Source organism: Canis aureus, chromosome 13 (genome assembly GCF_053574225.1).
Source record: "Canis aureus isolate CA01 chromosome 13, VMU_Caureus_v.1.0, whole genome shotgun sequence".
NCBI classification, from domain to species: Eukaryota; Metazoa; Chordata; class Mammalia; order Carnivora; family Canidae; genus Canis; species Canis aureus.
The window spans coordinates 64898424-64922837 of record NC_135623.1 but is presented as its reverse complement, the minus strand read 5'-3'; the positions used below and the strand labels follow the sequence as shown (position 1 = coordinate 64922837).

Below are 24414 nucleotides of genomic sequence, written 5' to 3'. Positions count from 1 at the left end.
GAAACAGTACAATTATTAAAAAGAGGATAAAAAGTATGGGTAATGATATAAAAATATGCCTAATACCTTATTGGTGAGAAGTTTAGAAGCCTGCAGATTTTAACAGTAACCTTGTATATTTTATGCTACTAAATATGCATATACTTATAATATGTTTCTATATACATACACACATAAAGATTCATGCATACATATTTAGCATAATTTAGATCTCATTATACAATTATTTGATATGTGTATAAAAATATTTCAGTATGGGATTATGGGTACACTTTATTTGTTTTAATTTTAATTGAAGTGTATATGACATACAATTTTATATTAGTTTCAGGTGCACCACGCAGTAATTGCACAATTATATACATTATAAAATGCTCACCAAGATAAATGTAGTTCCTATGTCACTATACAAACTTATTATGATATTATCGACTATATTTCCTATATTGTACTTTTTGTCCCTGTGACAGATTTATTTTATAACTTGAAGTTTGTACTTCTTAATCCCCTTCACCTATTTTGCCTATCATCCTACCCTCTGGCAACCATCAGTTGGTTCTCTATATTTGTGAGTCTCTATTTTTTAGTTGTTTGTTGTTTGTTTTGTTTGTTTGTTTGGATTCCACATCTAAGGGAAATCAGATGACATTTGTCTTTCTCTATTTGACTGATTTCATTTAGCATAATACCCTCTAGGTCCATCCACGTTTTTGCAAATGACAAGATCTTATTCTTTTTTTCTTTTATGGCTAATACTCTATTGTATGTATATATAGCACATCTTCTTTATCCATTTATCTATTGAAGGACACTTAGGTTGCTTCCATGTCTATTGTTAACAATGCTACAATAAACATAGAGATGTTAATATCTTTTCAAATTAGTGTTTTTGTTTTCTTCAGTTAAATAATGGGTAATTTTCTTAGAAACAGTTTTTTTCTTTATTTTCTCCAAATATTATTAAAATTATACACTGAATATGTTTCATATATAAAGTTATAAAAGTATTAAACTATGAAAATAGTAACAGATTATATATATATGTAGATATATATACATAATCTTTGTATAATTTAGTTTTCTTTTATAAAAATAATTTGACAGTATGTCTCAGAAGTGTTAAATATTATTATTAATTTTGACCTTTTCATTTCTTTTTTGAGGGATAAGGAAATACATAATAAGGGAAAATCAGTAGTGATGAATTTGCACATTACTGCATGATATTTATTACACTAAAAATAATAATAAAATAAATTATGTGTACACAGTATAATCTAGTCATTTTAAAAAGCTGAATATGGGGGCATCTGGCCAACTCCATTGGTTGAGCATCCAACATTTGGTTTTGGCTCAGGTCATGATGTCAGGATCCTGAGATCAAGCCCTACATCTGACTCCAGGCTCAGCAGGGAGTATACTTGATTTTCCCTCTCTCCCTCTACCCATCCCCCTGCTCATACTCTCTCTCAAATAGATAAATAAATCTTCAAAACTTAAGATAAAATGCAGATTATGAATACAACTTCAACATTTGTGCAAATTCTGATTGTTATCAGAACTAACATTCAACTGGCACGATCTGATTGATCAATATAATACTGTTTGTCAAATTTGTTTGCTATACTCCTGATTACAAGGATGAAAGATAAACATAAAGATTTTTGAACTCCACAAACATCTATCTATTCACTGCAAAATAGCTCAAAAGAAATGTACCAAAAGTCTTCTGATGTGTAGTAGATATTCCCTAATTGTATTTTATATTTCTCAAATTCTGTGATATAGTTTTTTGTTCTTGTGATTTTTCTTTTTTATAAAACAGAAAGCAAGAAACAAAAAAAAACAGTGTCCTAAGGTATTTGTTTGCAATCCCAGTATTTAAACAGATTTTAATGGAGTCATTTCTGTTGTATGAGGATCATTTTTAATTTATGCACACAAGCGCACCCACACATGCATGTGTGCATGCACATACCCCCACAGCCACACACCCGGAGGCTATTCTATTTGATTCACATGACCCAGGGCTGGATTGCACTGCTCTGTTAATTGATTTCCATAGTTACCCTTTCATGTAGTGAAACTTTTGCTTTGACTATAATTCAGTTTGATTTTTGGACTGCATCTACACATTATTACCATTCGCAGGGTTACACTTCACGGAACTGAATGATTTAAGTGCCAGAGAGGGACTTTCAAACTGGGAAGGGTAGAAAACATCGAATTCCTTTGAAGCTTGCTATTTTCAGTTTTTCAGGGCCTCATATTTTCCAAGACTTCATCATGTCACTGTTAGTGTGTGCTCTAATTTTTTTAAGTAATCATTTGTATATTCCTTTCCTGACAAAATATTTGCATTTCCAGAGAACTTCTCCCAGGGAGATTTAGAAATTTAGAATATGTGAATTTATACACTTTGTAATAATTCTTCCTTGAGTTTTTTCTCACTTAATAGAAAAAGAAAATGTTTAAAATAAAAACAAACTCTAATTTCTAAGAGAAGTGTTGTAATTCATATCTCTTGGGAAATACATGTCTATACCGAATCCTTGTCCTCACAAATGAAGATGGCAGAGAGACAAAGATGAAAACAAAGAAACAAAAGAGGGGCACCTGGGCGGCTCAGTTGGTTAAGCATCTGCCATTGGCTCAGGTCATGACCCCAGGGTCCTGGGATTAAGCCTCACATTGGGCTCCCGGCTCAGTGGAGGTCTGCTTCTTCCTCTGTCCCTCCCCACCCTCATGAGCATGTGCATGAGTGCTCACTTCTCTCTGTCTGAAATAAATAAATAAAACCTTAAAAAAAGAGAGAAATAAAAGCAGACAAGCTAAATCTGTTGCTTCACCTCAACTGATTTGGGGTAGCTTTTCATTAAGCAGATTCAATAATAAGTCTTAGTATAAACCTCAGTCAACCTAAAGCTGGATAGGGCATGGAAAGGTTGACAAAATAAGTGAATATGTTCTGGAAGGAACAAAGAATAGCTTGGAATTGGGACAATATGCATGCAGATGGCTGTGCAGCCCAAACATTGATCTAATTAAGTAGACCCAGAACATGATGTGACAAGCAAAATGTATGGCATTGTATCTAACATCATGTTCAAATCTGTTTAATTTGAATCTCAAAGATCTGGGTACCTAAAATGAAGTCTGGATTATGTTCATTTTTAGGATTTATGATTTTCTTTCATACACCAATATTTATATAAAGAAAAGATTTTGAGTTAAAATTGCATCTTTTAATTATTCTTGGCATAGGGTGGATATAACCTTATATTGTGTAATTATATTTTGATTCAAAACTAACTAGAGGAATATAATCAGGAATAAAAATGTAAATATCTGAGCCTTAGTGAAATATTATTTTGTACTCTCTGGGCTTTAAGGTCTGTGAGGACAGGACCATTTCTTTCTGTTTCAAAAATGTATTCCTCACATCAGAAGAGTATCCGGCTTACACTATGTGCTCAGTAACTCTTGTCAATGAAAGAAGAAAGATAGCATATTGGTTTATTATTTTTTTATTTTCTCAATGAGTGAATGTTGATTCCAACTTTACCTAACTCATTTATGTTATTTCCCATGTATTTAATAAATATTTATTAATTATTACACCATATATCAGGCGCAGTCCTTTTTCAGTAACTCCCATTTTCTTGCATGCAATCAATCTCTACACTTGTATTCTACTCTATATTTGCCCCTTTTTCGCATTTCCCATACTAAAATCAACATAACACAATGGTAACTAGCACATGTTCCTGGAGCTGGGAGTGGGATTGCTAGGTCCAAATCTAAGCTCTACCACTTACGAGCTGTATTGAATATCCAAGACTAATTACATAGTTGTTCCCTGCTTCAGTGTCCCTACCTTCCAAATGAAATAATAATTCTAACGCCTATGGTTTTTGAGGATTATGTAAATAAAAACTAGTAAAGTCTGAAAAATAGTATGTAGCACATAGCTAATGCTCAATGTATGTTAGCAAATATCATTTGTGAAACCGTTTTTCACTAAAACCCTCTATTCCTACATATTAATATCCAATGCTTTTGTATGCTTCCTTTTATTTTCTTATTTAAATTTTATATTGTATGTTTTCAAATTTTATATCATCTTTGCTCCACTACTTATACAATCGTGCAACCCTGAAAAATTACTTAACATCCCTAAATCTAATACCCCATCAGTAAAATAAAGATAGCAACAGTACCTCAAATTTACTTGAGTGTTCAATACTAAAGAATTTAATACAATGTCTAGTGTGTATTCAATAACTTCTGGCTACTAAAATTATCATTATTTTAAATTTATTATTGTTTGCTAAAAATGATGGATATATGGATGAAGAGGTAATAATCCTCTTGATCTACTACAAGATATATTTCATTTAGTTTTTACTTCTCTGTCATGTAGCAAAAATTTTCTTCCATAATCATCCATAGTTAATCTCCAATGGTGTTCTCTAACCAATACTCTTCAATTTGTTTCTTTCTCTAGGCATCCTTTGTGTGTATTACCTTACATTTATCTAAATTAAATCTCATCTTGTATTGCTGTTTTCCCATTTCTCACTTTTCCTCACTCTGAAACTTTTCTTCACCTTCCACTGGGTTTACAGTTTATTTTGAAAATATATCTGTAGCTTTGATAAATGCATACTCTTCTTTTGTTGATCAAACACAATGATAGAGTCCTCTCTTATTTCAACTTGACTCATTTAATTATTACATTCTCTTTCTATATTCTCAGTGATTTATTTGTGTAATTTATATGATCATTAATGGTAGCAAAAATGATGATAATAGGACCTGAAAGAAAGTGGACCTTCGAAACTACAAAGATTGGTTTACTGTCCTTTTGTTACATTTTTCTAAGCTCAAATGTCTAAGAATTGGGACCAGAGATTATTGTGCGTATCCTATCTTTCTTCATGAGGGAAAACCAAGACAGGATATTTATAATTATTCCCTTCACCTCCTGCCAATATTCCTGTCTTTAATTAATTTTATTGATTTCTATGAGAGCAGTTTGTGATTTCTACCCTAGGTCCTATAACAAGAAAGTGCTGGAGTCAGAATTCAAATTCGGAATCACACCAGGAGCCGGTTTGCACTCTTCCAATATGATTTGTTCCCTAGAATCATATCATACAAATTAGTTTATATTGGGTATATGCCTCATAGCAAGGTAATATTGCATATGTAATAATAATAATATATTACATGCTGTTAAGTTTAATATTTTTGTAATTCTTCGTTTTCTTAGAAAATATGAATTTTATCATTCCTATGAAATATATATTAACAATTTCTAAAGATTTTCTATCAGACAGCATGTAGTAATAAAAATTACATCATTATTCTAGGTTTTCTTTTGTTTTTAAATTTTTCCTTAAAAGCACACTTATAGAAGTATTTATAGCAATGTATTAAAATCTGATTATATGACATGCCTTCAGGGAAAAGAAAATATTTTTTCTTATCTCACTCTTAAGAAAACTGCTACATCCAACTTTATGCTTTCATGATAACCAGTAAATCCTTGCTTCTTAAAACCACCAAATTAGAATTTGATAAATAAAAAATGGATTATATTAAGATACTCCCTATTTAATTGTGCTGATTACAGAGCTTTGCCTCTATGAGCATAAGACAAATCAGTTAAGAATCTCTGTGTGTTCCTAGATGTTGCTATTTTAACAAAATGGTTAGCTAAATGTCTGTATTATCTAATATTAAATTGATAATTATGCAGTGCTGGGGAAATACTGTGGTCTGTTGTTTATTTGTATTCCAGTTTTCGAAATAAATGAAATTCTAGTAAATATATATTTAGAGACTATGATGTGACACTCTTTATAGACCAAGAGCCGCCGGGTGGCTCAGTGGTTGAGGGTCTGCCTTAGCTCAGGTTGTGATCCCAAGGTCAGTTCCCACATCAGGCTCCCTGCTTCTCCCTCTGCCTATGCCTCTGCTTCTCTCTCTGTGTCTGTCATGAATAAATAAATAAAATCTTTAAAATAAAATAAGTAATACATATATCAAATTTTTTCATGGATGGAATAACACTAATGAAATGTTTCCACATAATTTTAAACTACATATGCTATTATTTTATTAATATTTAGCAACTAAGTAATTATCAATTGCTATATTTTTAACTTTTATCGAAGTGATTAGAAGCATATCTAGAGTTATATCTACACAGTGAAGCAAAATGTTTATGAAGTAGTCTGCTGTATCTACAGTCTTGTGTTTATGCTTTTCTTTCTATTTGTAAAATATTAGTTTCATAATCGGTATCTCAGCTAAGTAAGGCAGAGATTGAGATCAGATTGAGCCGATCTCAGATACTACAGCATATTGTATGGGCGAGAGGGACTCTGTCTCCTATGGAGTCCCAGAAGTGCTGCAATAGTACTGGGTGCTCAAGTCCAGAAGAATTCTCCCAAGGACAAGATTTGCATGCATCCCTCTGTTAAACATAATGGTACATGTCTTGACTAAAATGTTTCTTTATCAAAGTTAATAGTCCTCTTTGTGCCATCTGTATATTGATTGCCCTTGTAACCTAATACAAGTCTGTCTGCCTGATGAGGAGCAAAGCCAATCACTGAGACATCAGGGATGCAGCAAGGAAAGAGATTATCTGAGAGACAGCCAGGAGAGGGAAGACAAAGCTCAAAATCCGCTTCCCTGAATGGGGAGAGAATGTGTTTTTTATAATCATAAGGGTTGAGACATACGTATTGATGAAATTTAGGACTCTTCATGAAGAAAGATGGAACAAGCCACACTGAACAACACATATGTAGCATACATCCCATGTTAACTTTGGGGTGATGACAACACCAAAAACAGGCAAGATCCAGCCCCTGACGTCAGAAGGTTATCTTAGGATAACTGAAAGCTGGTATGAACTGGCTGCAGTCTTGGACTCATGGTCTTGAGCAAAGAATGCAGAGACTTGGTTATTCGGAGGTTGGAAGCATATTAGTTGACCTTAAGTCCAGGTTTCTGTAGAGACAGCTAGTGAGTTTGTTAGTGGGGTCTGAAAAGACACAATAGCTACTTAGGGGAAAATAATTCTCTGAAAAACAAGCTTTAAACTATCTACTAGTTTCAACCTCAAATCTATGGAGCATGGCTTCACCTTTGTTACATTTTTCCTTGTAAACTATTAAGTTTCCCACTTGTGCTTCTAACTTGGTCACTAGCTATCTCTTTAATATATGATACCTCGTTCAAACAAGCCTATCAGGGAACCCCTTGATATGGTGACATGCTATATGAAACCAGTGGCAGGCCCATAAGTGTGGCTAGAGAAAATCCAAATAAAATAAAAACACTTTTTTGCACCAAAGACATCTCAAGAATTCTTGGCTGTTGGCTTCAGACTCTAATGTCTTTCCCACATCAATATGGATCATTTCTAATTATTTACATCAAAGACTAGGGTAGTAATGAGGAAGAGAAGCCAGTAAGTAATACGATGAATCAACTCTACCAAATCTTTTCATTTTTTTCTTTCCTCATTGTTATTCTTTCTACTCATGCTTTTTTTTTTCCAAAGAAATTCCTTCAGTTACAGTGCTAATGCTGTAAAATGTTAAAGTTTAGCATCCTGCCAAATATATTTTTCATTAAAAAAATTCTATTAATAGTGAAAACCAATAGTTTTTTTTTGCATTAGTTTCTTTTACTAAATATTATCCAGCCAAAACAAAATCACACTTGTTGACAATGCTATGTGAAATATAATGTTTGATTATAGGTTAAAATAGCTTCAATTCTAAATCAATTAGATTATAAAGGTTAAAATGCTATGGCTTTTTTTCTTTGACATTTCATAAGTGTATATTGAAATATTGTACTAATTTTTATGTAATTTTTAATACTAGTTGTCTTTTTTCTTGAATTTAAAATAGAAAAAATATATTCTCAAAAATAATACTTAAAAATATAAACAGATGTCATCTGATAAGATAAATGATGTATTTTCTATCACAAATTTATAATAGAAAAGTCATGCTTAAGTATAAAAATGGTGACGTTTAACAACATTTGTTTGTTATAAAGAAATAAATACAGTAGCAGAGGCTGGAATCCATCAGTCCTGTTCTTTTATCAACTTAAGCAAAAAAACCCATGTTTTACTTATTTGTCATATGATGCTGTAATAAGTAGTTTTATTATTTAAGTATCCAGATCTTTTTGGATTTATTTGAGCAGCTTCTTTTAAAAAGAAATATATTTTATTCTTTTAGTCAATATTGTTTGCAAAATTTGCTCAAATAGCAGTATAAATATATAGTACCTTAGTAAAATGTCCAGAAAAATTGAGAAACTTACTGCAGATATCAAATTGATTTAAAAGACTGAAATTTTTGCATAAAAGAAGCCACAAAATGTAGATTTTGGCATTTATTATACTGGATCCCTTTCTCAAATAATCAAATGTACTTTAGCAATTATGAAATCTATACATATAGAATTTCAATTAAAGCCATGCAAGTTTTAATTTACATAAACACATTCAGTTTGTATAATTTAAATCTAGTACATTCATTTTAGAGTCAATGTATAGAGTATCTATTCAAACTTACTGGGTAAAGTGCATAATTGTTCACACCTCTTCTTTGTTTTGATGATGAAGATAAATGACCCTAAACCTGAGAGTTCTTAGGCATTAAGACAGCCCTGCTTTGCTGGAGGGCTTCCAGTTGTATTGTATTTACATAGGATTTTTTAAGGACCTGTAGTTTTGAGGTAGTGATATTTTTTAAAATTATGCCTAGAAGTTCCTAGGGAAATATATATTTAAAGTAATTTAAACTATATTCATATGCAGAGAAGATGTATTCCTAGCTTTATAAGTGATATAAAATGATCACTGTATGGCAACAACCATAAGCTTGTGAAAGCCCTTAAACTTATGGCCTTTGGGGGAATAGGTGAAATTTAATGAGGGCAATCCATTTTTCTTCAATTCTAGACTTCTACAGAATAATAGACCATAAATAAATGTCACTCTTCCTCTCACTGATTCTTTGTAAACTCCCTCTCTGTTAAGCATGATTGAGAAGTAGGAAGTAAAGGCAAGCAAATACCGTGACTTTTCAGAAAAGGAAAACTGAATTCTGATTTTCTTTTTTTTTTTTATTTATTTTTTTTTTTTATTTATTTATGATAGTCACACAGAGAGAAAGAGAGAGAGGCAGAGACACAGGCAGAGGGAGAAGCAGGCTCCATGCACCAGGAGCCCGATGTGGGATTCGATCCTAGGTCTCCAGGATCGCGCCCTGGGCCAAAGGCAGGCGCCAAACCGCTGCGCCACCCAGGGATCCCTGAATTCTGATTTTCAATGAAAACCTGCACCCCACAAGTTAAACGGAAAAAAAAAAAAAAGACTATTGCAATAAAGGGAAAGACTGAGCTCAACCTCCCTGAAACAAAAGGCAGGGGAGTCATGAAGCACCAGGGTGAGCAAATTGAAAGGTACGGAAGAGCAGTGGGGTGGAGAGGATGGTGATCAATTTAGGGAGGCCAAGTGGCCTCCTCCGTGGCACTAGTCTCACCCTCTCAAAGAGACTGTGATAAAAACACCATCTTCCTGGATGATTACATTTCAAAGGGATGGCTCTGAGGTCCTTGACAATGGCATTCCAGGGGGGTGTAACTGGCTAAGAGGCTGGGAGAAGATTTACATCTCAAAGGGGCAGAGAAGGAATTTACAATAGCAAACTTTCAAAGCAAATGCTCTGAGCAAAGAAAGGTCAGAGGCCTATAATCTCGACAGGTTTTGTCTCAAATTTAGTTCATCTGAGGCTGTCTTTGTCCGAGGTAGATCCCTCTGATTTCTCAGCGAGAAAGTGGTAGCAGAGTTGACAAGGGGTCCTTAGAAGGTTTTCCTTCTCCTAAGCATTTCTGCTAAGCATTTTGGTGGTTAAAGACACATTTGAATTAAAATGTTCCCTATTAAAATGTAAATTCTCTCTTGGAAATCAGGCTTGTTCACAGATTAGTACTGTGAACGACTTACATGGGATAATCAGATTGCTTTCCTTCTGGCTGAGAAATGTGTCCTGAGAATTAGTATTTTGATTGGATGTGAAAAAGAGAGAAGAAATGATCATTGTTCTATGTGATAAACTTGGAGAAGATAGACCCAGTAGGATGCTACTACCAGGAACTAGGATTTTACATTTGGGTAGGACAAACTTGACTCACTTTTACATTTTGTTTTGTACTTTAATAGTAGCAATTGTCATAGCTATTATAGAGACTCATCCTTTGGTTATTTAGGGAAGCTCGACGAAGATAAAAAATACAATGGGGGTTTACAAATTCACCCATATATAAATGGGAACAATTTTTATGTATTCTGTATGTGATTATTTTATGCTTAGTGTTCTGAATCTAGAAAATGAGCAGAGTCACATAGATCACATTTAAATAACTAAAGCATGCTGAAGGTATGTAAAACCAGCAAAGTAGTGTCCCAGTGACTAGGCAACTTCGTATAAAGGGCCAGAGAATAAATATTAGGCTTATGCTTATCATAAGGTTTCTGTAACAACTACTTAGCTCTGCCTATATAACTGAAATCAGCCATAGACAATACAGTAAAAAATGAATATAGCTGCGTTGCAATACAACTTTACTTACAAAAACAACCCGTGAGCCTGATTTGGTGCATGGGCGTCATTTACCAAGCCCGGGACTATGGGAACATTTGCTAATGTGAAGAAAACTCTTACATAGTCAACACTTCTATAGCCTACCTGAGTTCATGCTCTAGTTGCAAACATATGGTGATTTGCATGGTGAAAACACACACACACACACACAACAAAAAAACGAAAAATAAAAACAAAAAAACCAGAAGGCTGAGAGCTAAGAATTTGTCAGTAAATTTGAAAGTGACAAGAAAAAGAAAGGCTCTCTAGACAGAAATGTCTTTAGAGTTGAAAAGGGCAATTCATTAGCTGATTAGAGCTTGACTGGCTTGAGAATAGCAGACTCCCTTTTTTGTAATTTTCTGTTCATCAATCTTGAGAAGCTTTTGACCTGTGCATTAGAAGGGAGATTCCCAGGCTCACGGCTGACACTACAACTAAACCTGATGCTTTCCCAATTGTAAATGAGTAAATTGGTATTCCAGAATAAACAAAGGTATCCTGTGATTTTGATTAGCTCAGTCAATCCCCAACAGCTTAATTAATTCTGGATGAATTGTTAAATTTGCTTCTGAATTTGCATAGCTGAGACCCAGTCTTCTGAAGCTATGAAGAGCTGCCAAAATGAACAGCCAGTGTTCAATTCCCCATCTTTCACATCTACTTGCTGCAACATAATAGGGAGACTCTAACTCTATAAAACTGCACAGTGTAGGCTGGTGTTCTGGATCCCAGTGTCAATTTTATCATTTAATAGCAGTGTGCTATGGCAAATAGCAATCTCCTTTACCCAAATTGTTTTAACTAGGCAAACAATACTAAAATCTTTTTCAGTCTGAAATGCTGTAAATCCATGTTACATAGGGACTAGATCATCCGTTTAGGTCTGTCTGACCGACTGTAATCTAAAAAATAGTGAACAAATTTCAATGTATTAAAGACGGAGCAAATAAAGTGCCATTTGATTGGCTCTAACATTAGCATCCTGGGGTTTCCTTGAGATAAGTTGGAGGAATGGACACAGGTTAACATTCTTTCCTTATATCCGTAATAGCTTTTTAACACACCACTGAACACACTGTTAACACACAGGAAATGGGGAGTGATTAGCTGATTGCTCTGCCCTGACTGACAAATGAGGATTCACAGCAAACTCTTCATGTTAGGTTCTTTCCTTTGTGTGTCTGTGCACTTTCTCCTCCCAAGTTACTACGTTGAATTTGTAAGTGATCACACTGAAACTTTTAAAAGATGATTAGAGATAGTAAACGTATTCAGTATTTCACGTATTCAGTAATTTAGGCATTTAGAGAATAATATCAAATTTTCTCAAATCACGCATTGCATTTATACCACAAATCATACAGGAAAAGGATATTTGATTACTTCAACGTTTCATTATATTTTTCATGGTTTTTGAAGGTAAATGAGTGATTATCGTTATGTTCAATAGGCTTTTTAAAAAAACATGCATATTAAGTACAACATTAAGGGCACTTTAATTTGAATGTACTAGTAGAATTAAAGTAGAGCCTAAATAAGTTGCCTTGTGGGTCATGAGCTTGGGTTTTTCTTCTCATGCTTAAGTGATATCTGTGAAAATTGAACCCATACAATTTATGTAAGCAGTGCCTTTTTCAAAGTGATCGTAATTCCTAAACGTGGTAAAATGGGGCCTATCTTAACCTACAGATACTTCAGTAGCTCTCTACTAGCAGTGACAGATGTGGCATATTCAGAATTTGCTAAAGACCAAGCACAGTAATAAGTATTTTAAAATATCATATCTTATCTTCACAGTATTCTTAAGGGTTAGGTACCATCTTTATCGTAAAGATGAAAAACTTGAGACCTAGAGTTTAAAAAACTTGTCAAAAGCCTTCTCAAGGAAAAAAAAAAAAAAAAGACCTTTTCAAGAGTGTGCATTAGAAATCAAACGGAGAAAGCATTCCAGTGGTATCTCAGGTGTGAGTCCTGTGGATAATATTGCCTCTACTCTTGAAGTTTTCCAAATTATAATGTTAAAATTAACTTGATTACTTTGGGTGACCATCCAGTCCTCTCTGTTGGATACAATTTTTGTTAGGTGAATTTCAAAAGGAAACTATTATTCATAAGGAAGAATTATTTTCGAAATTGCTAGTGTTCTACAAACCACTGAATGATTGTTTATTCTTCACATATTTCAGTTTAAAATTCAACTGCATATAATTTATCTGAAAGAGATACATTAAATAAAATTGAAGAGAACAGTTGAATGGTAATTGCACTTCATTTATAAGATCACAGAAGGAATATCAAAATCATAAATAAAAAAAGAAAATGTGACTTACCATGTTAACATGTACAATGTCTTGAAGTATTATCACAGTACAGCCCTATCTATAATGCTGTATTGTCCTTATTATAGAGCTATAAAGAGATCGAAAAATGAAATCCCAATTTCACGCAAGAGCTTTTGCTTCATTGTTGTACAGAAAATCTCTTATTGAAAAGTTTTTTTAAAAAAAAAATCTTCCCATAACTTTTAAATTCCTCCAATGACATTAGAAGAAAGGATATTTTTGTTTTAACTAACCGCTAAATACTTTATTTATGCTTTTGATTTTAAGTCCTTTTGGTTTCTTTCAGAACTTGTGGCAGAAATAATTCCATTATCGCTTGCGTTCTTCAAATTTTCCTCTCTAGTGGCTCTTTTTCTTCAGGAGAAACTCAGGAATTTTTTATTCTATTTCTCATCAGATTTTTCTCTCCCAGTTTAGACCTCTCCTTTTTATTCCGCCCCTCTGTCCAGTGTACTTAAGGTATCTTGAAAATATATGCATTGCTACCTCTAGTATTTTTTGTTTCTAAGAACACCTAAACACTCCGCCCTCTCTGTGTTACACTCTAGGCTTCTGCAAGGCACATGGCTACCTCGGTGCTTGGAAACAGGAATTGGCAGGGCAAGTCTGTGTAGACGGGGCTCTATTTACCAGTGGAGAAAGAAACCATATACGTGAATGTACACTTTTCTTCGAGGAATCAGATTTATGTTGCTTCATATTCTTCTTGACACTTGTTATCACTAAACTGTATAATATATGCCAGTCTGAAAGTTTTGGTTTAAATTTGCATCTCCCTGATTACACATATTGTTAAGTACTTTTTCAGATTTTTCCTAGCCATATGGATTCACTAGCACAGAGCATATTTGTTCAAGTCTTTGATTGGTGGTTTTTGGAGTTGTCTTTTACTTGTAGATTTTTAGGAGATCTTTATTAATTCCATATATGAGATCTTCATTAGTTTTATGGATGTAAAGTATCTTTTCCACTTGGTGGCTTGCACTTTTGGTCTCTTAAAAGTACGTTTTGAGGAATAGGTGATGTAAATAGCAATGTAGCTAAACTCATAAGTTATTTACCTTGTGGTGAGCTTGTTGTTGTCGTTATTGTTTTTATTCAAATTCATAACATGTATGCCATGTTATCCTTGACTATTTGCTGGACATTTTAAGAATTGTTTATAATAATGATTAGATGACCAGGATGATATTATCTTACTATAGGAGGGAAGATTTTTATGTTTTACAAGACAACTAGATAAAAGTAACCTGTAGTCCTTACAATTCACTTGCAGCATGAGGCATCTTGAAGTCCTAGCACAGAGAGTAGTTCCATTATTGCACCCATCCCATATGCCTGGAGGAGCACAAAGCCACCAAAGGGCATTTAAGCCTCAGCCATCTTCTCCAGGTGGAAAAATTCCCGAGGCACTGTGAGACTCATATGCAATCCTTATGTCTCTAAGTTATGGTTTTCTTCAAGACATAGACTGGGCAGTTCTTCACCGTCTTGTTATGTTATGTGAGATAAGAACGAGAAAGAATATATCTTTCTTATATTCTTTATGAATATTTAAGTATTTATTCCAGGTATGTTTGTTTGTTGTTCATTATGTTACTTCTGCAATAGAAGAGTTAGTCCAAATTGTCCAACCATTGCTACCAAAGGGAAGTTTCTAGATCTCTTTTAAATTTATTTTGTTAAAAATAAAAAAAATAAAATAAAATAAAATAAAATAAAATAAAATAAAATAAAATAAATTTATTTTGTTTTAGGGGATCCCTGGGTGGCTCGGCAGTTTAGCACCTGCCTTTGGCCTAGGGCGCAATCCTGGAGTCCCGGGATCGAGTCCCGCATCGGGCTCCCGGCATGGAGCCTGCTTCTCCCTCCTCCTGCGTCTCTGCATCTCCCTCTCTCTGTTTATCATAAATAAATAAATAAATAAATAAATAAATAAATAAATAAATAAATAAATTTAAAAAAATAAATAAAATTTATCTTGTTTTAAAAATAAATAAATACATTTTTTTGTTTTATTTTTGTAATGCACCTTCTGATATAAGCATACAATAGTTTACAGATAAGCAATTAGTATAAACATCTTATCATAGTAAATTAGTGTGTATCTTGACATGTCTAAATTAGGTAACAATATTTATTTTGAAATCACCTATTTCTTGACAAAAGATACCATCAGAATTTTCTAGTTAGGTAAGGAATGTGTCATGGAATAAGTATGATTTTATTATGAGAATAATTAATTATTCCACCTATGATTTCTAGTGTCCTTTTTTGGTGTGTGTGTGTGAGAGAGAGAGATACATTTTTGACTTAAGTATTTTATTTTATCTGTTTTTAATTAGTAATTAATTTTAATGGAGTAGAGAAGGGAAGAATACATGTAATTTGAAAATGTCACTGATAAAATTTCTTCTGTTTCATTCCTGTAATAATGATTATAAGCATAATTAGCGTAATAAGATTATGAACTAGTATTAAATTACTCAGCTTAAGTATGGATTTAGAAACATGAAAAGAACAGAATCCTGTTTATGATAAATTAATTAATTAATTTTAAACAAAGTTACTAAAATCATCTTTTTTAAAGTCATTTCACAAATATTCATACTATTTTATTCCTTTTTTTGTACTATTTTTAGAACACAGTTTTTACCCATGTTCCTATTACTGTTTCTATTATCTAGTTGCTATTGGAATAAATGCTTCATAAGTACTTACCTGCTGTAGTTGAAATTGTACTCAACTATACTTATCTCTCTGGCTTCAGACTCTGCTAGAAGACACTTAGAATTCTCCATTACTTTGAAAGCAAGCTCTTAATATTCCTCTAAGTCAAGTTGTGAAAAGGAGAAAGTGCAGAAAGGGTTCCACAGGGACACATTATTTTACTTGCCTCTTCCCTTTCCCAAGTAATCAAAGGAAAAAACTGATCTAGAAGCGGCATTAGTAGTCTTCATAACATGAGATTAGAGGAAACACCACAGCTAGAGCTCTGATTTCTTTCCTTGGATACTTGAGAGGTCCTGCAATAGGAGGCAAAGCTTATAGGTCAAAAGAAGTGCTGAGGTGCTTCAAGAAGCTTAGTACCATATGTTATTCCTAGCCTATGTGTTTTTATCTTTGTTCAAGATATCAACTGACTTTTGATATCATGTGATACATGATTTTACTTAAAGAAGCCTTTTCATATGTGCATCATCATTGGAGCTGAAAGGATGGAGGAGGGTACTAAAATGATAGATCTTATTTTCTCCAAAGCAGTTGTCCGTACATAATTAGCATAAGATGTTTGTGGATAGAATGCTCTTATAGAATGAAATATGCTATCACTAATGTATATTTATGAATGTGTAGATTAATCCTAATTAATGAGGAATTAAATTTTCAATATTTTTCCTGGGAATTATTTCCTAAAGTGACAAATGACACACTCAGAGACAACCAACCTGCACTAAAAGCTCTTAAAATAAATTTTAAATTGGCTTATAGATTCATTTGTAGTTATACTTTTAGGTTGTTAATGCATTTCTAGACATAATTACCGTTTCTTTTTTTTTTTAAGATTTTATTTATTTATTCACGAGAGACACACACACAGACAGAGAGAGAGAGAGAGAGGCAGAGACACAGGCAAAGGGAGAAGCAGGCTTCATGCAGGGAGCCTGATGTGGGACTCGATCCTAGGTCTCCAGGATCACACCCTGGGCTGAAGGCGGCGCTAAACTGCTGAGTCACCAGGGCTGCTCTAATTACCATTTCTTTATAAAACTTAAATTCAGTACGTTTTATGTATACTTTCTTCACCATTAAAGTATGTTTGATGAAATTTATAATATAAGAATAGATGTGTTTTATGTTAATGAGTGTGTGAGATTAAATCATTACTTGTTAATAGCTATCTGAAAAACAAGTAAAGATAAGCATGACAATTTTGTAGATAAAAGAAATCTTACTGCTATATTTATTTAAAGAAAGAATCATTTGATTTTGAGAAGTAACAAGTGAACAAATAGGCTTTGTGTATATAGTTCTATATGACATATTAGGGAAGAAGAGAAATGTATATATAGCATGACATATGCAAGAAAAAATTCTAAATACTTCAAGATACATATTATTTAATAATACATATTACTGAGATAGTTTTTAAAATAATTTAAAAATGTAATCTCCAAATTAAAGAAAAGCTTTTTTACTGTGCATTTTAATATGCCTTGAGTGAAGAGTAATTCTTATTTCTCATTATGCACCCTCTCAAAAAAATTGCATTTTAGAAAGATGTCCCACAGTGTTATGCCAAATCTCAGCATTTACTCTAACATGTCCGTATTATCTAATTAGCATTGTTAACGCATAACTACCAAAAGCACAACTAATTTGAATGGCCTGGGACCTAATACCAGATGCAATAAGTTAGTGAAGAGATTCCAAGGTGACTTAGTAGCAATTATATTTCTAAATGTCAGAATAACCAATGTTAACATGCTGATTTTAGAACCAGATGTCCCATTATTTCTTACATGATTTTCCTGAGAAACCAGAAGCTAGAATTGAGAAATATTAACGGAAAATTACTAATAATCCTTATAGTACTCTACATGATGTTATTACTTTTATAATTCTTCCTTTTTCTGGGACCTAGGTGGATCAGCTGGTTAAACGTCCAACTCTTGATTTCAGCTCGGGTCGTGATCTCAGGAACATGAGATTAAGCCCCACATTGGGCTTCCAGCTCAATGCAGAGTCTGCTTGAGATTCTCTCTTTCCCTATGCCCCTACCTACCCCCCCAAATAAATAAATAAATAAATATAAATATATTTATATTTATATTTATATTTATATTTATATTTATATTTATTTATAAGGACCTAAAGAAACACTGTCTGGAAATTTCAGATGTTTTCTATGCCTCATTGGTCAAATATATTTTAGTGATTTTATATAAATAAATAAATAAGTATTAAAGAAACAAAGACTAAATATATTGCCTATGTTCTTATTACACAGGAAACATTGAAATAAAATGTGAATATGGGTAAATGTCATTAGGGAACATTAGGCTGCTGATAAAAATGACTGAGCAAGATCCTTGTTACCCATTTGCATCATTTCTATAAGTGATGCAATGACAAAAGAATAAATTTGGACTGAGTCTCTCTCATAAGGTTTTTCAGTTTTAAGGTCATGCCCACCCCCTTCTTTAACAACATAAAACACATAGGTGCCTTAAATAATTAAGGCCTTTAGATTTAGACACTAGATCTTCTACAGCAAGTGAGTTTATTTCATTTATATTCATCAGATGCTGTTGTGGCAGACAGAGTTCATGACAACAGAGATCATTTAACATTAATGCTTAACATTGTGCATATGGGGGATTGTATGTTCAATCCTGGTCTTTCAGTACAAAAATGCATGCCAATTTTGGCATGACAATTTGTGACGGTACCAAAAAGTAGAGTAACTGTTTATTGAATAGTTTCATTCTATGAAATGCATTTGATTGACGTTTTTCTTCCTTCTCAAGAGGCATAAGAATCAGAAAGAGAAAAAGAAAAATAGAACGGTGAAGGAAGGGAGAAGGGATTGCGGAGGAGACAGCAAAGATTGCACCCAATAGTTAGTTGTTGCAAATCAAGAGCCACCACTTTCTATACCCTCAAAGGGGCTCATGTTTAAAAATATCATCAATCACAATAAAGGAACAAAAGACAGTCATTGCCCTCCCCCACTCTGCCCCCATGGAAATTTCAGTTTAAATTACTGATTTGTTAGAATATTCTAACCCAGCTAGGACTGAGTCAAAAAAGTCAAAATGCCAACCCCAGTCAGGGTAGAAAAGTTAATGTCTGTGAACGTCCGCTGACGAGAACTGATGGGCAGCTGTCACATGCCCCAGAACTGGTCGGATTATCTAGTCATCTCTCAGGATAATCCACAATGCCAGATTTGTTAATCCCTGTAATTGGTAAAGATTATCTGAAAACAGGAAAAGGAGAGCCAGATCCAGGTTACGAATTATATTTTCTGGCTCAGCGTACTTATTAGGAGAAATGTGTTGAGTAGTTAACAATATTGTACTTAATTTTAAAATTTAAGGATAAGGACGCAACTGTCCTGTGCCAACATCGTCTAGTTTATAAAGGCCGCTGACAGAGTTTCGCTTAAATTGCTGTTTGCTTGGTGAACCTCAGCTTCTCCTCCTTCAACTTCCCAAATAAATCTTATCCCTTTAGAGTCAATTTATGTTTCCCAGCATAATGATGCATTTTACCCATTCAGCTCTGCTAGCGCTCTCCGAAGCCAGCCAGCAATGATCTCACCTCACCTACAATATAAATCTATCAGTGAATAAACAACATCATTTTTATTTCAATGCCGATGACACACTACATGTCGATTTGGCAGTTAAATAATTTATCCCTCTTTTGGGTGCAATCTGCCAGGCTTATTATAACTCTACTTCTGATATTCATTTCATGTTTAATAGTTCTTTGCCTCATGAGGATGCTTGTCAATCAATTAAATTGAAATGTCATTCTGACCTTTTATTGGAAACAATTTATTCTTTTTTTTTTCATTTCATCACAAGCTTTTTTTCCATTTTATTCAAACTAAAAGCCTTAATGACTAGTATTCAGAAACTTTATACTAATTAACCTTATAAAACGACATGCTCATCAACATTACTGACACTTTATCTTTGCAGAGGTTATCCAGTTGAGTCTGCCTGAAGATCAGAAACTGAGCATCACAGCGGCAACTGTGGGACAAAGTGCTGTCCTGAGCTGTGCCATTCAGGGGGCACTGAGACCCCCCATCATCTGGAAAAGGAACAATATTATTCTAAATAATTTAGATCTGGAAGACATCAATGTGAGTACATCAACAGATGTTGCTTTCTGATTTGCCTATTTCACATGATGGGCTCCTGACTTGGTGAAACCTGAGGAGCTTAATGAATGTTGGATGAAGAGTAGGAGAGAATATTGGAGCACTGTGTGCTCGATAGGTCGTTTGAAATGATCCAAATCACTGGTGTAGGTATGGCGATGGAGCACTGTGCTAGTGGGATCCGAGTAGCTTAAACCAATGCTGTCTGACTGTCAGAATTTCTACAGTTACCAACAATCAAGCCTTACGTATTTGCAGGTGTGGTTGAGCAACAGCCTATAGCTTGTGAGGTGTTAGATGGGGGTAAAGGCAGTCTTTGCTTCAAACACTTTATAAGGTATTAAAAATAATGAATATTAATCAAGCAATAAATGATTTATTTTCCTAGAATGAAATGGGAATAAATTTCTCTACTCAGGTTCACTCTTAGAGATTCAGACTCTCATTTGAAACCAGTGTCAAAGAGTACGGCTTTGAAAAGGAAACAAACAGGTTATTATCTGTTCCTTCTGTGCTGTGTGATTCGAGTTGAGGGTTAAAAAGTATATATCATCCTAGATGATGAAAAGAGCTAAAGCTCGTTTGTTATGGGATGCCCATGGAAATGACATAGGACAATCCGTTGTCTTAGTGATTTGGGAATTTATGTTCTCTATACATATAAATTTTCATTTTTTTATTATTGTTGTTCAGAAAAGCCAGCACCTATTTGCTCATTCTTTGTTGCTTCCTAAAGAACCCCTAAAACACAGATCCAAGAGAGTCATTCCTATGTATTACATCTTACTAATATTCTTGTTTCATGTCCTCAAATGATTCAAAACATAAGCTTTCCAATTTTAATTTTTTAATTTAACATTTTTGCCTAAATTTGCTTACATCGAAATTTCTTCAGAGAGTAAATGGAGTATGATATTTAATTCTTATGATATCAAGAACACTGTGCATTAGAATAGCTATCATCTCAGCAGCATATAAGAATCTTTGAGAGATACAGCCTTAGATAAAGCCACCTTGGGCTTGCTTATATGTTGTTACGTCTACATTTTATCTTTTTCTATCTTCGTTCCTACTATCAAGTTTTCCACTGTGATATCCAGAGGCCCATGTATTCTATGGTGCTGTGGTTTGAATACCTCAAAAATCTCATTTGAGTTGTTTCAATAAGGAAGTATATGTTATGAGTAATATTCTGTGGAAAAATTGTAAAAAATGAGCTCATTCTTGTGCATGTATCTTGCAAATTATTTTGTTTACTTCCTAACTTCTGATTCTGTTCTAGAAACTTGAAATTTCTAAGAAAATTATTATAGGTAAGTTAGGTGTCCAAAAAATTTGTAAGTATTAGATAAATTCTGGCATCAGTAAATTGATTTTTATTGGATAAAGTTACTTTGACTACATGCACAGAACAGATACATTTTGAGAATTTTAAAAACATCTTTAAGATTTAGAAAGTTTCCATTTCATTACAAGTCATAGTTAAATAAGTTGGATAAACATTCATAACCCATAATGTACATATTACAAGCTACCAGCCTTCCAAACAAAACTGCAGAGATATTTTTGAAAGGGATATTTATTAAATTTCCCAATATATACGGTGTTTACATTTAAATGCCTTTACCAATGTAACTAAAGTGTGAAATAAACAGTTTAGTTTAGTAAAATATTACTTACCGTGTTTTGTTTTATACTTATTCCTGCTTGAAGTCTGCTATAATATTCATCATGTAAATAAACTATTTATCGGTATCTATCCATCTATATATAGAGTTTATTAGTTAATAAACTAACCATATAATTTTTATATATAACTGCATTAAATATATTAAATGATTATAACCATATGTTATAGTATATATATTATTACATTTGTTATATAATAACCTAGTATTAACTACATAATATATATATATATATATATTCAGAGAAGGAGAGAGTCAGTACTGTCTCTAGTGAACATCTTATGTGTCATCTAATTATTCAACATCTTTTGAACAACCCTACAAATATTTTGGCAGTGCTTTGGTTCTTTGCTTTTCCAAGCCAGAAACTTAGTTACCTTAATTAGCCTTCTTCACAGTTAGGGAGCAGATATGTGAATAAGGCTGCAACAAAGACACTGCTGAACAAGGTGTCATTTTGTAGCAAGAACAGGGAATTGCAGGTGCTTTAGAGAATTCCCTCTCCCCTCCCTCCTACCTGGTAAGTGCTGTGGCAGCAGATCCTACTTGCAAGGACGTCAGTGATAAAAATTCTAGAGTTGGTCCGTGTTCAGCTTCAGTTGGATCTTCATGGGTCAGTCTCAACATGAGGCCTGTGCTTTTTTTCCCTGGCTTTTCATTCCCTAAGGATGACACTCAGTTCTGGATATCTTATGACTTTCTTAATAGCTTCCTTAAATGGCATCCCTGCTTAAAACTAGTTGGAATGGGTTCTATTATTTGTCCCAAGAATGTTGTCTAAATAATTTTATATTAAATTATTATTAAATTAAATTATTAAATTATTCTAACATATTAATAAATTAAGAGACATCTACAATTGTATCTTCTTAAAATGTACGTTTCATCATTAGATATAGATTTTGGATGTCTTGAAAGATCGAGATGACCTTACTCTTATAAAATACATCCTTTGTTTATAAGCAAAGAGAACTTTCAAAACTTCCAGATATGAGTCAATGTTATACCCAATCAGTATATATTTATTCCCACAAAAGTGAGCTTAATTCCCATTAAATTATGTAAGGTTAAAATCGTAAGTGCTTTTTCTGTCAAAAGAAATTGATGACAATTTTCAATATTATTTCTGATTCTTTAATATTTATTATGTAGGATTTAATACATATTTACTTGGGCAATATATAAATTCTTTCTGACTACAAAAGATTACAATAATATAGATATATTTTTAAAAGCTTAATAATGGCTCCTTTTTTATATCCACTAATTCCCATTCTTAAGCAGAAGAAATCCTGTGAGTACATTTTTAATTTCCCTTCCATGCATTGCATCTATAATTTTATTTATTTAGTAGGATAGATTCATATTAATTCTCATTATGTCACTATTTTATTATCTTATTAGCCCTAAAGACAACTCCATGAAGCAGGGAATTTTTTGGGGGTGGTGGTGCAGGAAATCTTACCCTCATTTACATTTGTGGGGATTTATGCCAAGACAGTTATTCACCCAAGGTTGTTGAGCTAATAAGTGGTACAGTTGGTATGTTTATTTTTTTTTTAAGATTTTATTTATTTATTCATGAAAGATGCAGAGAGAGAGACAGAGACAGAGACATAGGCAGAGAGAGAAGCAGGCTCCCTGCAGGGAGCCTGATGTGGGACTGGATCCCACGACCCTGGAAACACTCTCTGAGCCAAAGGCAGATGCTCAACCACTGAGCCACCCAGTCATCCCCCAGTCAGAATGTTTATATACATTATTGAATCTCATTCTTGAACTTAACCACTGTATGGAAGTGGGATGGCCTGTCATTTTCTGCTACCCTTTGCAAAATGTATCCCAAATAATTTGGCCCCAAATAATTACTAATAGGTTTTATATTCTCTGTTATTATGGGTGGGACTAATTGATATCCACTTGATGTTAGAAGCCTTTCATTTGGCTTGTCTTCTGTCTTGCACCAAGTGAATAAAAGAGCCCTACTCAATTACTGGAGGCAGTGACAAGGATGATTTGCAAAATGGGCTGGTTTCTAATTAACAAATAGTCTCTTGGGACTGATGTGTCCTCAAGGTATTTAACCTGCTTATGCCCAGCTTCTTTATATGCAAATTGAAGATAATAGTAGAATGAACTCATTTTTGCATGAGAAGTAATGAGATAAAGCATTTTAAAATGGGTAACACTCTATGAGTCATATTGTAAATGTTCAGTTAAACTAGGCTCTTTGCTTTTTCTTCTCTCCTGTCCTCCTCCTCCTGACGCTTCCTCCTGCTTCTTTCTCTTTCTCCTAATATATGTTTCAAAAGCACAGAAACACTCAACCTGACTAGAACAACAGGAATTCAATGTTAGAACACATGTGGTAATAAAAGAGTTTAGAGACAACAGAAAAGGCCCTCACCAGATTTGTAAGTTATGGTCACCTAAGCTGGAAGATTTTTCTTTTTTTCTATTCAATGCAGCTTTAGGAACAATGCTGACTTAATTTTCTATTAGCAATCTTGTATTAATCCCTGCTCTAAAGATATGCTATTAAATTCACTCAGCTACTATATATTCATATATTTTCCTTTCTATATGTGTCCTCAATCCTCTTTCTGCCTAAATTCCTGCAATAGAGAATTGGTTTACTTTCATCGTTCTATTTATAGTGGAAGTTGGCACACATACTACAATTCTGGTATTATTGTCATGTTGGTCTAATGAGCTATGACCAGGGGATGCAGATGAGCAGCAATGAGGTTTAGAGCATGACTCTCCTGTTGACGTTACTTCTCCTTCTCTCAAGC

At 33.6% G+C, this 24414-nt stretch overlaps 1 protein-coding gene across 4 annotated transcripts in view; it reads left to right on the top strand.

Annotated features, from left to right (window-relative positions):
- The window catches only part of FSTL5 (follistatin like 5), a 682404-nt gene that overhangs the window by 445630 nt on the left and 212360 nt on the right, over nucleotides 1-24414 (top strand). For all 4 annotated transcript variants that reach the window (XM_077846542.1, XM_077846541.1, XM_077846540.1 and 1 more), the window contains exon 7: nucleotides 19747-19913. In XM_077846542.1, coding sequence (XP_077702668.1) covers nucleotides 19747-19913 — 167 coding nt within the window. The remainder of the gene's footprint in view (nucleotides 1-19746; nucleotides 19914-24414) is intronic.